Source organism: Ailuropoda melanoleuca, chromosome 3 (genome assembly GCF_002007445.2).
Source record: "Ailuropoda melanoleuca isolate Jingjing chromosome 3, ASM200744v2, whole genome shotgun sequence".
Classification (NCBI taxonomy): domain Eukaryota; kingdom Metazoa; phylum Chordata; class Mammalia; order Carnivora; family Ursidae; genus Ailuropoda; species Ailuropoda melanoleuca.
Window position 1 is genome coordinate 33,690,180 of NC_048220.1, and position 16,432 is coordinate 33,706,611.

Genomic DNA, 16,432 nt, shown 5'->3' on the forward strand with positions numbered 1-16,432 from the left:
TCTGCTTTTTGGAAGCTTCCTTTATTCAGTGAGGGACTAATGGTAGTCTTGTTTTATTAGTAAGGAAGTTAGCAGGAGAAAGAAATAACCTTAAAGGAAGAGGTCTCATCTGATTTTCTATGCTAAATTCTCCATTTCTGCACCTAAGCAGATGGTTAGTGAGTATGTAAGATAGGACCATCTGCTATTGCTGGGGTCTGCTATTGTAGAATTCGGCTCTGTCTAGGGAGCAAGGATTTAGAACTTTCTTAGAAATTCCCACTCAGGGTCCTCACTATGCTAGCAACAGACCTTATGTTGGTTGCACTTTGAGGTGTTCACAGTATTACTTGTATTTGTATAAGATACAGGTATAGTTTTGTGATACTAATTAAATGGGAGTAACATCATTTCCCTTAGGAGCCCAAAGAGGAGGAGATGACTGAAGAAGAAAAGGCTGCCCAGAAGGCGAAGCCAGTAGCTACTACCCCTATTCCTGGTACTCCATGGTATGTACTTGGCTTAATTAGTAAGTTAAATTTATTTCGTTCTTGTTTGCTTATTTATTGCCATATTTGATTGTTACATGGTTTATCATATAGGAAGAAAAGGTGCTTTAAAAAGATACATGCCAAGTAGATGTGAATGAATATTTTGGTTCTTCTTTCTTGTATTTTGGGTGTTCAGACCTAAAACTCAATTGCTGCATTGTCTTTCTCCTTTCATGGTACTGTCCATTAATGTTTATTGTATGTGATTATAGACTTGAACTGCTGTGAGATCCTGAATCTCCTTTTTATTGTTTAAAATTAATTTTGTGCATCTGCCCACATACATGATTATATTTATAGAACTGTGTGAAGTTGTCTTTTTACTTAAGTGTACTTTTTCTTCTTTAGTTTTCCCTTTTCTTCTCTCTGCTCTCTCCTGTTCCTGCTCTAGCCCGTTTAATCATACACAGTCCACATATTGCAGGGAGTTGTTCCTTACGTCTTGTCATTTATAGGTTCCCCTCCATTGTGTTTTCATTGCTTTTTCCTTTCTGTTTTTGTTATTTAAAAAATAAATATGTTTGTTACCTGGAGGCTCACAGTCTGAATGTTACTGTTGCATCCCTGTGGTACCATTTCAGTCTAGAAGTCCTGAATTTCCTGCAAACTAGCAATCGTCTATGTAGAGACCTGAGCAGATTCACATGTGATCTTTTTGGCAAGACTAGTTCATAAGTGGATGTTTGGCAGTGTCTGGAGACATTTTTGGTTGTCATAACTTGGAAGGGATTAATAGCCTGTAGCATCTAGTTGTTAGAGGGCAGCGATGCTCCTAAACACCCGAGAGCTCCCTGCAAGAGTTCGTTATGTCCAAAATGTCAGTAGTGCTGAGGTTTTTACAGTGATGAATTGATTTGAGTGTTAAATTTCATAGATTTAAATACATTTTCTTTGCTTCTGTTATCGTTATTATTCTTACTGAAGTTCAGTTAATTCAGCTAGGGCTGGGTGAAGCCTCTTAAGGTTGACTGGGGTTTTTTGTTGCGACCCTGTCATTGATCCTTTCCTTGTTTTCTACTCTGACAAAGATGTTCGTGGCTTTCTCATGTATTTCGTATCTTAGGCCTAGATTCAGCCATTTTGCTTTTGTGGGACGTGGCATTTATAGGATCTAGGGATAGTTGTTAACTACCGAATAAGTCATTATCTTTAGACCTCTTTGGTAGACACGGATTGAAGATGCACACATTTAAAGATACATCGTGAGTTCATATCATTACTTGTAGTTGAGATTTACTACAAGGCTTTTACTGAACCTCATCATCATTTTAATTCAGCGTCCCCTTTCCTGCTGAAAATCCTTCTGCTGAGTGATAGCAACGTAATTACTCATTTGCTTTTCTCACATATGAGTCACAGAATTGTGGTACCAACACTGTCACTAGCAGTGTGATACTGAAGAGACTTTTTAAACTTTTTTACCCCCCACCCCCCTTATTTTTATGTTCAGGGCATGTCACTCCAGGGATTTATAGTCAAATTACTATGTTTTAAAGACATTTGGAATAATTGTCTTCTGTATATTTCATAACACCAACTTGATACATTAAGCCTCATTTTAAAAAATAATTAAGCAAAAATATTTACCTTGATCCAAAATCCAAATTATGGAAACAGTCTGTTTAAAGAATATGTTCCTAGCTTGTGGTTTCTGAGTTTGAGTATTGTACATGAAAAGCTGGTAACCACCTCTGAACCCCACCAATCTGAAGCTTCGTGGATGCTAATCAGTTTTCAGATTTGAGTCTGTCCCCAGATAAGTGGAATTTTCTTTTGGAATTTGTTTAATTATTGCTTCTCTTTATCTGTTTGTTTTTCCTTTTTCGGAACATTTGTTATTTGCATGTCAAGTTTCTTATATTTATCATTCTCTAAACCTTTTTCTGTATGTTTATATCTATAGTTTTTGTGTCCTGCTTTCAGTTATTTTCTCATTGGTCTGATATTATTAGAAAAGAATATGTGAATCCATAAAAACATTCGATATGAAAGAATTATATGGAGGAAAAAATTAAAGAATTCTACTTTCCCCAAGTCTCATATGCCTTCTGGACCCTTTGTTACATTGTTTTGTGTACACGTGTACAGAGTTGTGTGGTGTGTGTGCATCTAACAGTATCTTAAAAACTGTATTCCTTGGGGCGCCTGGGTGGCTCAGTCGTTAAGCGTCTGCCTTGGGCGTGATCCCAGTGTTCTGGGATCGAGCCCCACATCAGGCTCCTCTGCTGGAAGCCTGCTTCTTCCCCTCCCACTCCCCCTGCTTGTGTTCCCTCCCTTGCTGTCTGGCTGTTTCTCTGTCAAATAAATAAATAAAATCTTTAAAAAAAACAACAACAACAGTGTATTCCTTGGTGGTTTTTACTATGTCTCAGAAATTTTGCTATTTTTGTACATTTAAATATATTTGTGATAGCATAGTATTCTGTAAATGCGTAGTTTTTCTATAAATGGATGATGAGGTTGTCTCCCACCTTAGCATTAACAAAAGTTGCTGTTTAGGACATCCTTGTACATACTTCTTTGTGAACAACATGCAAGTATTTCTGTTGGATTGATTCCTAGAGGTGAAATTGAATCAAGTGATACTGTTATTTAATATTTCGGTAGATACTGCTAGGTTGACCTCAGAAAGGTTTTGGTGTTGGGGGGAGGGGCAGGCTGGACTGTGCCTGTTAGTATTCCCAGCAATAGCCTCAGAGTACCATTTTTCTCTCCCTCTTAACCAGTGTGGCATATTCTGTTTAAATCTTTGGTAAGCTGTTGAGAAAAAGATTTCTGTTACATGTTTGCAGAATGCTGGTATAATTCAGTTTATTTCATGTTCATTGGCTGTGGATTGCTTCCTTCACAGTTTTACTCATGTTTTTTATGGACTTGTCTTTTTCTTAATGATAGGAGAGAGGTTTTTTTTTCTTTTTTTAAGATTTTATTTATTTATTTATTTGAGAGGGAGATAGCTCAAGGGAGTGTGGGGAGAGGCAGAAGGAGGGAGAGGGACAAGTAGACTCCCTCTTGAGCATGGAGCCTGATGCAGGACTCAATCCCATGACCCTGAGATCATGATTTGAGCTGATGTTAGATGCTTAACCTACTGAGCCACCCAGGTGCCCCAGAAGAGACCTTTTTATGCATGCTGTTAACCCCTTTAATTTTTGTATACATTACACTTTCTCCCTACCTGTTGATTTTTGTTTTATGTCTTGTCATACATAAATTTTATATTTGATGAGATCAAATTTATTGATCTTTTATTTATAGGTTCTAGGTATTTCTTAGGGACTGTCCTCCATCCCCTAATGCAACTATATGTTCCTAGTGTTTTAACAGTACATCTGAATACATGTAAGATAACTGCTTGTGTAAATTATTTCCCAAGGTCTGTCAGTGAAAAATTTATTGTCAGTAGAACTTTAATTCCTTAATTTTTTTCTGTTTCTTGTAAAATGAATAAATGCTAACTTTAAGCAAAACAAATTACTCAGGGGCAGCCTGGTCTGCTCATTCAGTGGAGCACGCGACTCTAGGTCTCGGGATTATAAATTTCAGCCCCATGTTGGGTGTAGAGATTTTTTAGGAAAACAAAGAAAGAAACAACAATAATCTTAGCTAAGCAGGCTATGCCACTTCATTTGGATAATCAGATTTTTATTAGTCTTTCTGTCTCTTCATATCTTCCAATGTTGTTCTCGAAATAACTTTCTTCAGAGTTAAGAAGCTAAGTGTAGGGGCGCCTGGGTGGCATAGCAGTTAAGCGTCTGCCTTCGGCTCAGGGCGTGATCCTGGCGTTATGGGATCGAGCCCCGTCAGGCTCCTCCGCTGTGAGCCTGCTTCTTCCTCTCCCACTCCCCCTGCTTGTGTTCCCTCTCTCGCTGGCTGTGTCTATCTCTGTCAAATAAATAAATAAAATCTTAAAAAAAAAAAAAAAAGCTAAGTGTAAAACATGAAGCTTCATATTTTCCTTACCAATATTGGAATTTTTTTCCTGGTATTTCACGGCAGTAGTTTGACTCTTCTAAATAAAGAGATCAAAATTAGAAGCATTTTTTATTCCTTAGGATCAGGAACTTTAGTTTCTGGTTTAAGAGAGTTTTTAATGTTTCGACAAAAGTTTTTAAAGGTTATGGACTGGGACGCCTGGTGGCTCAGTCAGTTAAGTGTCTACCTTTGGCTCAGGTCATGATCCCAGGGTCCTGGGATTGAGTCCTGCACCGGGCTCCCTGCTCAGCTTCTCCCTCTGCCTGCCGCTCCCCCGCTTGTGCGCTCTCTCTCTGAGAAATAAATAAAATCTTTAAAAAAAAATAAAGGTTGTGGACTAATTGTAATTTTTTCCTGTGCTTACTGAGATTGTATCCTACAGCTTTAGCTTGCAGTTACTTTTACAGTGTCCTGCAGAGCGCACAGTGAGGGCTGTGTATATTTGCCATGCTTTCCTGGCATGTACTCTGTATTGGGTTTTAACTTAGGAAAATTGGTTTTTCAAGTTTTACTCACTTTTGCATATACTGAGAGTGGCACAGGGCCACTAATTAATTAGCTCTTCTGTTTCTGTAGGTTTTTGTTGTTGTTTCCAGAGCTTTTTGCTCTAGTATTTTATTTTGAAGAAGTTGAAACCTATAGAAACGTTGAAAGAATGTGTCTAGAACAGTGAACACCATGTATTGACTTAGCGTCTAGAATTAACTTTTTGTTCTGTTTGTGTTATCATTTATTTACCATCTCTCAGTGCATCTGCCAATAATAATTTTTTGATAGGTTAAAAGTTGCAGATATTAGTACACTTCATCCCGAAACATTTTATCATGTGTACATGCATATTATTAGCACAGGGCAGTTTTGTTTTCTTTTTTAAGATTTTTTTTTTTTTTTTTTTTTTTTTATTAGAGAGCAAGAGAGAGTGAGCAGAGGGAGTGAGATTAACAGGCTCTGCTGAGCGTGGAGCCCAGCGCAGGGCTCGATCCCATGAATCGTGAAATCATGACCTGAACTGAAATCAAGAGTCAGACGCTCAATGGACTGAGCCACCCGGGTGCCCCAGCACAGGGCATTTTTTTGGTACAAGAATTCTTTGTCCATAATTTTTCTGTTCTGAAATGTCCTGATAGCCTCTCACTCCACATTTAGTACGATGGAGTATATTAGCACACTTCGGTGTTTTGAAGTCAGCATGAATTAGTAAAATAGCATCTCTCTCTCTTGAAGTAGTTACTGCTGTTAATAATTAAATAGTGTTTTAGAAACTGTCATAGAAAGTTTAGGGTACTTTTTTTTTCCCCCAGTAAAGTTAAACATCTGTCAGGATGGCTTAAGTATCTCAGGATTGTTCTTTTTTAAATTTTTTTTTAAGGTTTTATTTTTGAGTAATCTCTATACCCACCGTGAGGCATGAACTCACAATGCCAAGATCAAGAGTCACATGTTCTCCCAACTGAACCAGCCATGTGCTCCTCTCAGGATTATTCTAATGGAACATAGTATATAACATGTTTCCCCCTCACCTGCTTTAATTTATTTATGTTTTTAAAGATCTATTTGAGGGTGAGAGAGAGAGAGAGAGAGAGAGAGAGATTGTACGCACATGAGCATGAGCAACAGGGGCAGCGGGACAGGGAAAAAGATTCCCAAGCAGACTCCGTTCTGAGCGCCGAGCTGGATGTGGGGCTCAATCTCACCACCCTGAGATCATGACCTGAGCTGAAACCAAGAATCAGACACTTAACTGACTGTGCCACTCAGGGGCTTTCACACCTGCTTTTAAAATTAATTGTAAAGAGAGGTCAAAAGTGGAAGTGTTTTGTTTTCCCTAGGATCATTGAGCTTTGGATATTTGTTGGATTCAAGACAAAAAAACACATCTAGTCCCGTTTCCACAAAAGATTTTGATTTAGTAGTACATTTTCTCATTTTTTAAAAAAATATTTAATTTTAAGTAATAGCTACACCCAGCGTGGGCCTCAAACTTAGAACCCCCGATATCAGGAGTTCCATGCTTTTCTGTCTGAACCAGCCGGGAGCCCCCATTTTCTCATTTTTTTGTGTTACTCAAGTAAAATTGAAGTATGGTGAGCTGAAATATTTCAAGTTCATTTCCACAATCAAAATAAACATTTCCAATAACCCCGACAGTTTTCTTGTGTCCCTTTGTTATCCATCCCTAAGGATCCTTCTGCTTTCTATTTTAGATTACTTTGTATTTTCTAGAATGTTATGTCAAGAATCATATATACTTTTTTTGTCTAGCTGTTTCTTAAAAATATGACAAATGTACTGAGATGATTCACATCCTGTACAGTTCACTCATTTAAAGTCTATGACTCCATGATTTTTAATATATTAATGGAATTGTGCAGCCATTACCATATTCAGTTTTGAACATTTTCACTCCCATTCCGCCCCTCCCCCCCAACTTTAAGAATGTTTTACTGTGTTCTTGCTCTGTGGTTTCTGGTAAGAAATCCATGGTCATTGGACTTGTTGCCCTGTTTGTAGTGTGACGTATTTTAGAAACTGGCATAGAAAATTTAGGGTAGGGTTTTCCCCAAGCAGAGTTAAACATCTACATAAGTGACATTTATGTAAGGCATTTTGATATAATCCCTTAGGTTTCCTGAAAGCCTATTGATTGTTTTTTTCCTCTCTTTATTCTTCGGGTGGGATAATTACTGCTGTACTTTCTAGGTCACTGATCATTCCCTGTCATCTCTGTTCTGTTTTTGAGCCAATCCAAAGAGATTTTATTTCAGTTGTGTATTTTTCTTTTTCTCTTTTTATTTTTTAGTTTTATTTTAATTCTTATATAGTTAACAGGCAGTGTGATATCATTTCAGGTGTACAATATAGTGATTCAGTACTTCCATACATTACCTGGTGCTCATGACAAGTGTACTCCTTAATCCAGATCCCCCTAGTCACCTCCCCTCTGGTAACCAGTTTGCTCTCTCTTATAGTTAAGAGTCTGTTTCTTGGCTTGTCTCTCTCTCTCTTTTTTCCTTTGCTTCAGTTGTGTGTTTTTCATCTCTAAAGTTTTTGGTTTTGTTTTTTTACAGTTTCTGTTTCTCTAATGAGAACTGTGTTTTCATTCAGGTTTTTTTTTTTTTCTTCATCTCATGAACTCTAGTTATAATTGCTGCTTTAAAGTCTTTGATTATCTCAACAATAGAGGTTTTGTCTGATATTTTCAACATCTAGATCAACTTGGCTTGGCAGCTGTTGATGAACTGGTAATTATCTGGCCATAAGTACCTGGTTTCTATTGGGAGTTTTCACTGCCTGTGCTGCTACCACCATGCTACTGTTTGTGTTTGGGGGCCCTTAGGGCAGAGGTGTGAGGGAGGAAAAATTGGAAATTTGCACCCTTGCAGTTGCTGCTATATATATTGACTCTCTTCCATACTTATATTTATTTTTTAAAAACTGTACACATGGGGCGCCTGGGTGGCACAGCGGTTAAAGCGTCTGCCTTCGGCTCAGGGCGTGATCCCGGCGTTATGGGATCGAGCCCCACATCAGGCTCCTCCGCTATGAGCCTGCTTCTTCCTCTCCCACTCCCCCTGCTTGTGTTCCCTCTCTCGCTGGCTGTCTCTCTATCTCTGTCGAATAAATAAACAAAATCTTTAAAAAAAAAAAATAAATAAAATAAAATAAAAACTGTACACAGTCCTTGCATTCTCTTTTTTTCTATTTTTTCTGAATTTCTTGTAATGAACAGGAACAGTGAGCTGTAGTGGGCTCTGGTGTCATAGTGCAATCAATATTTCTTATTTTTTATATCAGGTATAATAAGATTAATTAAAGACTTCATAGCAGGTTGCATTTGAGTATGTAAAATTCTGATTTGGTAAATACTAAGAAGTATTACATAATAGATATTGTGCTGTGGTCTGTTCTTCAGTTTTAGAACTGCTTAATAGCATTCTTATTTGTTGCCATTGAATTCATCCTTTGTGATAGGTTAAAATGTAACACTCTCAGATTGAGCCAGGTACACCAAGTTCTTGAGCGCTCTAAACCACTGAATTACTTCGCTTTTTTTGGTTTTCTCAGTTAAAATGTTGAACTGCTGTTCTAACCTTAGCCACTTAGCTCTCTCCTCTAGAAATTGTATTCAGCTCTGTAACTATTATTGAATACAAAGGTGTCCTAACCACCCGCCCACCTCTCCTTTAGGCAGGATGACAATGAAAGACTTTAACTATCAAATATGTTCCATAATAGAAGAAACTGATGTTTGAATCAATTCGTAGGTGTGTTGTTTGGACTGGTGATGAGCGGGTCTTCTTCTATAATCCTACCACCCGTCTTTCCATGTGGGACCGACCTGATGATCTGATTGGAAGGGCAGATGTTGACAAAATTATTCAGGAGCCGCCTCATAAAAAAGGAATGGAAGAAGTGAAGAAACTAAGTAAGTTTTAAATTAAGAATTTATCCTCTAATTTTATCGTTCTTTTAATATTTTTACAGAAAATATGAGGCCATTTAGGATAACTTGCTGTTTTCAAAGAATATAAGAAATTTGAGAAATGGGAAATAGACTGCTATGCTAGTTTGAGTTCAGTAGTAGAGATACTAAAAATTAGAAAGTTTGGACGAATGTTTTTTTGTAAAATATTTATATTTTTTTAACTTACTGTCCTTGTCAAGATTTTTAGTTAGTCCAGTTATGTTGGTTCTGCTTAAGGTTTGCTCTGTGCTTACTAATAATACTAAAACACTCCTTAGTGAGCCTTTTAGGACTTTTTATAACTAGTAATATATTTTTTGAAATAATCAGAAGTGTATAGAGTACATTTTACTAAACTTCTGTAAAACACAAAATTTTGTAGAATTATAAAAGCTTACTCTTTTAAAGATTTATTTATATTAGAGAGTGTGTGTGGTGGGGGTGGTGGTGGGAAGGGCAGAGAGAGGAGAGCGAGAAGACCAGCAGACTCCCCACTGAGCACAGAGCCCAACCCCCGGCTTGATCTCATGATCCCCAAGATCATGACTTGAGCTGAAGTCAAGAGTTGGACGCCTAACTGACCGTGTCACCCAATTGCCGCAAAAGCTTACTCTTTTCAGGTAGATGAAATTTAGGGAATATAAACCCTATTCCTGACAAGATAGAGACAAACCTTATTAAGAGATTATCTTTTAAGGTACCTTGTGTTCAGACAGCATTTCAGTAGATAAAATGAGCTCATATTTTTACGTAATTTTTATTGCATATTTTTTATTGGTAATTTGCCCTAATATTGACAGGATTGTGTTTTTATAGAAACCCCCCCATGTGCTGTAGAAGCATAAATGAATCACCTGATAGTTCCAATGAAGTAAATCCAAATATATGTCATTTATTATAATTGAGAAATCTTTATGGGATATATATGTGGTGCTACATTTTTTTCTTGCAAGTCATTTCCAGATCAGTGAAACTTTGCCTGCCTAGTGGTAAAGATACTAGACACCACTTTTTCCCTTCAGCAGTATTTGTTTTATAGCTGTGATATTGATGATACTTTACAATCCTTGTGTTGAATTGTGCCAAGGAGGTATGAGATTTGCTTTTGTTTTTATGACTGTTTTCAAATATTCAGTTCAGTTATTTGATAAATTCATGTCTCATGAATAAACATTTCAAAGTGAATTGGAAATTTAAAGGGAAGGTTAATTTAGGAAGTATAGAATTGTTTAATGTTTTATAAAGGGGAGAGTTTATGGGATGGGTATTTTATGTAAACAGTAACTTTTTAGAAGAAAATATTTTGTAATATGTGCATGTAACTATTCATAATAATATTTGATATGTTTTTGCCAGGACACCCGACCCCCACAATGCTGTCCATCCAAAAATGGCAATTCTCTATGAGTGCAAGTGAGTAAACTACAGATTGTAGCTACTTTTTTTTTTTTTTTAAGATTTTATTTATATGGGAGAGAGAGAGAGAGAGAGAGATAGCACGAGTGGGGAGGAGAGGAAAAAGCAGGCTCCCGCTGAGCAGAGAGCCTGATACAGGGCTGAATTCCAGGACCCTGGGATCGTGACCTGAGCCGAAGGCAGACGCTTAACCAACTGAACCACCTAGGCTCCCCTATAGCTGCTTTTTAATACTGTTAAAGCAAGTGTTCTGGTAGTGACTAGAAGAAGGATTCAGATTTAAATGTTTTAATTGTTGCTTGCTGAATTTTATTCTGACAAGGTTTAATTAAATTTCATCTTACAGTTAAAGAAGAACAAGAATTAATGGAGGAACTTAATGAAGATGAACCTGTTAAAGCCAAAAAACGAAAGTAAGTAATACTTACAGTTTATGTAATTCAGGTAGATTATACCTATTTTAAAAGTTGATTAGGTCCCATTCAGTTTGTGGTTGGGACAAGTAATGTGTATGTTAGGAGCCAGAAGTCATGATTGCTGTCTAAGGCCCGATATTAGAAAGCTTTGCTTAAGAATGCGGAAATGGTGTCCCTTCTGTTGCTAGATGTGCAGAGTACTTGATTACTTAAATATGTATTATAAAGCCAAGTGACATTTTAGGAATTAGAGATAAATTATTTTCAGACATTCATTAAGCCTGAATTTCATAGAAAATGAATTTCCTCCTTAATGTAGACCTCAGCAGACACCATTCCAGAAATGCATAAATACAGACACACAGACTTCTCTCTCTTTTTATGTACTTGTCACTTAGCTGGTCCTTGAGTCTGTGTCATTACTACCTGGTGAAGAGGGAACCTGTGAGCTTAGAAAATGCTTTGGGAGAAAGAGACTGCCATAAGTGGGAGCATTAGGTTGGCCAGTGCTCTGTAGTTGGGTAAAATTATGAATGTTTCTAGTTATGGGGGATGAAAGGCTGGGGTAGAGTGTATTTGTATGTGGGTAGGGGGAGGAATGGGACCATTATTTAGCAGCAAAAAGGAAAGTTTAAAGACATTATTAGGAACTGGATGAACCATAGTCCTTATCTAAAAAGGACAGATTGAATGCAGCCAAATTATGGCAAAGTAATCAGTAAGACAACCCCTCGGAAGGGTGGTTCTTTTTAAAAAATCGTTAGCAACAATGTTAAAGATACTAAGATACTAAAGAGAGTCACGCATAATCAACCGAAGTAACATAGCTTTTTCATTTTTGCAGTTGACTTTTTAGTTCTTGACCAAATATGTAAATATTTTTATTAGTTGTAATCAACCGATTTTGTGTTCTTAAAAAAAAATTCTAGAATAAGACATTTGTTTTCTTAATAATTATAAATGACTGTATTCATTCTGTTTATATAACCATAATTTTGGATGTTCCTACAATGTTAAACTTTTAGGTTGTTTTTAATTGTTTGTTCTTATAGACAACTCTGTAAGGTTTTTAACTGCTTTTATCAGGAGAATGTCAAAGAAGTCCTTTATGTGGATTGCCCGAGCTTCTCTATTTAGGTACAAAGTTAAAAGCCTATTTTTCCTGGCTTAGTTTTTCTTTACTTCTTTTATTGAGATAGATAGTGATAGTTTGTATTGTGACATTTCCATTTAGTGTAATTCTATAAAGGTTATTTGTTTTCGTTAGTTATATTTCTTGGATGTCTTTTAACTCTTTATTTAAATAGTTCTTAAATAAATTATTATAAGAGGGTATATTGTTTGGCAAATTACTTTTACCTGTTTGTTTTGTGCATATCTTAGGTCACAGACTATCTCGCTAAGTTCCTGCAGGTCACGGAATATGTCTTCTGTTTCTTTTGATTCATTCCCTAAGTTGCTAATTACCTCTCACTTAACACGTATTTGTGAGTTAGCCTTAGTTCCATTTAAATCTGGTGGGCTGCCTTCACTTCCCTATGTATAGCATGCTTCTGAAATTGGTGATGTTTTGTTTTCCTGATTCCCTTAAGTTTGTGTAGGGAATATGAACCAATTTTATTTTTATACTTAGCAGATCATATTTAAGAAGGAAAATCTGCTCAAATACACGCAAATATTATTGAATTACTTTCTGTTTTGAATTATTCACATGAACGGGCCTTCTTCCTAGTGCAGTTGTTTGAGAGGTGACTCGATTTCATGTTTACAATCTCACTTGAGTGAGAGCAACAGCAACAGGGTTGTCCTTAGCCCTGAGGTGCATTTTTGGAGGAAAAAGTAGTTTAGTCATTGGTGAAAATTCTAATTCCATCTAACTACTCCTGGGCCTATGTTGCTCTCTGGGACCTGTCCTTCAACTTAAATCTCAACTTACCACCCAGAAAGTGAGTAAAAAAGATGTCAGGTAGGTAAGGTATATATCTCACATATCCACTTGGCCAAGTTTGCAGATATTTTCATTTTCTTTTCAAAATGATTATTTGAGATTACTAAGACTTAGACCAATTTTTATTAGATTAAGAAATATTTTATGCATCTATAATGTAAAACATTTTGGAAAATACTGTTTTTCCTTTATCATTTCAAGAACTAAAAATTACATTTTGTGCTGTTTATTTCTAACATAGAGTTTTACTGCAATGTTAGTTTTTTGTTTTTGAAAGTAAGGTAGTTCATTCTGTGTATCAGGGAGAGAGACAGCACAATATAGCCATTGTAACATCATCAGAAGCTCATTGTAAGATTATTATTATTATTATTATTATTATTATTATTATAATGAAAGTTGCTTATCTCTTAGAGTTCATTTGAAACCCTCAATATATTTTTTTTTGCCAAAAATATGCTGCTCAGTAGTGAGTCTTGAATATTCCATTGATGTAAAGATTTTAGTAAGATTCCTTATTAATATTTTGTCAGTTGATGCCTTATATTTTATTTTTTTATAGGAGAGACGATAATAAAGACATTGATTCAGAGAAAGAGGCTGCGATGGAAGCTGAAATTAAAGCTGCCCGAGAAAGGGCCATTGTCCCTCTGGAGGCCCGAATGAAGCAGTTCAAGGACATGCTGCTAGAGAGAGGGGTCAGAAAACAATCTTTGGGGGAGATATTTCTGTTTTGTATAAGTAATATAAATATGTCTTGCTAAAAGGTCAAATCTAAGGTTAGTGCTCATGTTGTGGGGGGGGATAAGGGAAGCCTGTCAAATTACTGTACTCTCTCAAACAGCCTTTTTCTTGGCTCATCCTATCATGTTTAACTAAATGCCATCTTACTATCCTTTTAAATACAAGTAACATTTAACATTTATGGGTCATTACATTTTGGTGAGTAATATGAGTATTAACATTACAGAATGGCGGACTACGTGGGATAGGTAAGGTATATATGATTCTTTAATACTTTCAGAATGGTTTTGGTTAAAGGAGAACTGGTACTTTATGATATTATTAATAAAGCTTAATTGAGGGGGTTTCAGCCTTTTGGTTATATTCACATATTCATTTGAATAATTGTAATTGTTCAATTTAAAATCACAACATTGTTCACAAGATTGGAGCAAGCATGGGAAATCAAAATGCAAATCTTCAAGGCTTTTTCTGATGTACTGATTTTTTAAATGTCACACAGTAGTGGTTATTTTAATGACTAATTAAGTGTGTGCTATTTCTATATAATATAGAAATGTTCAGAGCCAATTAGTGTGGAAATTTGCTGTTGCTAGCCTCCCACTGCTTGTCATTTATTAGTGATGGAAACTTCAGTATGGTTTTTAGTATGTCTCCTTTTTAAGCAGATGTCCTGTAGATTTCAAGGAAAATTATATGACCTTTATGTTTTTAGAGCCAACTTAATTATGAGGCAATACATTTTTATTTTGAAGGTGTCTGCTTTTTCAACATGGGAGAAGGAGTTGCACAAGATAGTTTTTGATCCTCGGTACTTACTTCTCAATCCTAAAGAGAGAAAACAGGTAAAAGGAAAATAACATTATTTAAGAAATGTATATCCCTTAGCAGCATCATTTTTAAAATGTAAGGAATAAAATACCATCTTTTGCCCCCCCGTAACACAGTACTTTAAAAACATAGTCTTATATCTTAGAACATAGTTATTGTCTATGTGGACATTGCTGCCTCAGAAATACTTGGATAGTTTTCCCTTTATTATGGACATGGCTGTTGCTTCATGAACATTTTGTCTTTATGCCTCGTACACACTGAGGTTATAGCTAAAGTTTTCAAAATGCATTTCATTGTGCTTATTAATTTACTTTTTCTTGGGCAAATGATGCAAATTTAGAGTAGAAAAAGAAAAGGACGGATAAGTGGAAAGGAAAAAGAAACACCTAGTCTTACCCAGCTGATGGGACCATGATTGGATACTGGTGTTATAACCTTCCAGTTAGTGCCAATATATATGTGTGACTGTGTGTGTGTGTTGTAGATAGACAACACTCTAAGACATGTTTACATTTCATGTGCGCATTCTCCATCTAAGTGGCATCTGTTAAATGTCTTTTCATTATACACTTAAAGAATTGATGGGCACCTAAGGGTCTCTGCTGAACTAGAGTTAACAGGAATTACAGTTGCCTGCTTATTGAGTTGCCATTGATTCCCATGATGACTCAGTGATACATACCATCTCACAATGATTGCTTCTTCCTCTAAAGCATTGCACATTTTCAACTTACATAGTTTCTGAATTACCTGGACCACCCTGACACTGATCCCTTTAGAATGGTGAGTATGTGGAACCACTTGCTGTAGAGCTGTTGAGCTACAGGATTTCATTTGGTTGTCCGTCCTTTATATTGACAATTTAACAGTTGAAATAATTCCCTATACTGTTTGTGCCATTATGCATGTAGCTCTCATCACAAACTTTTTACGAAGAGAGGACATTTACTGTGTGCCAGACATGTATTTTAGTATGTGTAGTAGAAAAGCATGACTTCCAGATCTGTTTGCATCTGCATTTCGAGCATAGTAGGGTTTTTTTGTTTTTATTTGTTTTAAACTGTGTGATCGTCTCATTCTCACCTGGATTGATGGCCCTATCAAAAAGTGTAAATTAGCCTTGATTCTTTACTTCTCCCCATTGGACATTTCAAGTCTGTCAGCAAAATCTACCTCCAAAAGCATGTAAATACCACTTCTTATATACCATTTCCCCCACTATTACTGTATTTCAAGGCACTATGACCATTTCTTAGCATCTGTATAGCCTCTGACTGATCTCTTTGCTTCCTTCCGTTCTTGCTTTTTCTGTAGTCACATTCTTTTTCCATGTGGCAACCACACTAATTTTAAAGTTTAAGTGACAGTTTAAGGCGTTGTTACTGTCCCTTGCTTAGAAAATGTCCAGTGCTTCCCATTCTATTTAGGATAAGATTGAAATTCTTTATCGTGGCTTATAAGATTCTGCTTACACTCTTAACTGCATACCTCTTGAAGGTCTTTTAGATTCATTCATTCTGGCCACACATCCTTTGTTAGGCCTTGAACAAGTTAGGCGCATTCTGGTACTTGCTTTTCTCTCTGTCTGGAATGTTCTTCCCCCAGGTGTCTGTATATGCTCTATCATTTTATTCAGGTGCTTGTACAAGTGCCTTCTGATCAATGTTATCTCTTTGCCTTCTTTCCTTTATAGCACTCATAGCTCTGATTATTTTTTTTTTTTTTTTAAAGATTTTATTTATTTATTTGACAGAGATAGAGACAGCCAGCGAGAGAGGGAACACAAGCAGGGGGAGTGGGAGAGGAAGAAGCAGGCTCACAGCAGAGGAGCCTGATGTGGGGCTCGATCCCATAACGCCAGGATCACGCCCTGAGCCGAAGGCAGACGCTTAACCGCTGTGCCACCCAGGCGCCCCCTCATAGCTCTGATTATTATCTAAAATTACCTTATCTTCTGTCTCTTCCTACTGCAGATTATAAACTCTTGAGTGCTGGAACTTTGTTTTGTTCGTTGCTGTATGTGTAATGCCTGGAACAGTGCTTAGCCTAAATATCTCTGGAGGTTTACTTTAAAATTCTTGTGACTTTCTGTTCATGCTACTGA

At 36.6% G+C, this 16,432-nt stretch overlaps 1 protein-coding gene across 6 annotated transcripts in view; it reads left to right on the plus strand.

Moving 5' to 3' along the window:
* TCERG1 (transcription elongation regulator 1) overlaps positions 1 to 16,432 on the plus strand; it is a 62,936-nt gene that overhangs the window by 22,346 nt on the left and 24,158 nt on the right. For 4 of the 6 annotated variants that reach the window (XR_004624067.1, XM_034656215.1, XM_034656217.1 and 1 more), the window contains 7 exons: positions 400 to 488; positions 8,771 to 8,931; positions 10,327 to 10,383; positions 10,733 to 10,799; positions 11,889 to 11,939; positions 13,313 to 13,448; positions 14,250 to 14,339. Coding sequence is in view for 5 of the 6 variants with exons in the window: in XM_034656215.1 (XP_034512106.1) it covers positions 400 to 488; positions 8,771 to 8,931; positions 10,327 to 10,383; positions 10,733 to 10,799; positions 11,889 to 11,939; positions 13,313 to 13,448; positions 14,250 to 14,339 (651 nt within the window). In the remaining variant the exon portion in view is untranslated. The remainder of the gene's footprint in view (positions 1 to 399; positions 489 to 8,770; positions 8,932 to 10,326; positions 10,384 to 10,732; positions 10,800 to 11,888; positions 11,940 to 13,312; positions 13,449 to 14,249; positions 14,340 to 16,432) is intronic. The other 2 variants (XM_002924689.4, XM_002924690.4) reach the window with 1 other exon arrangement.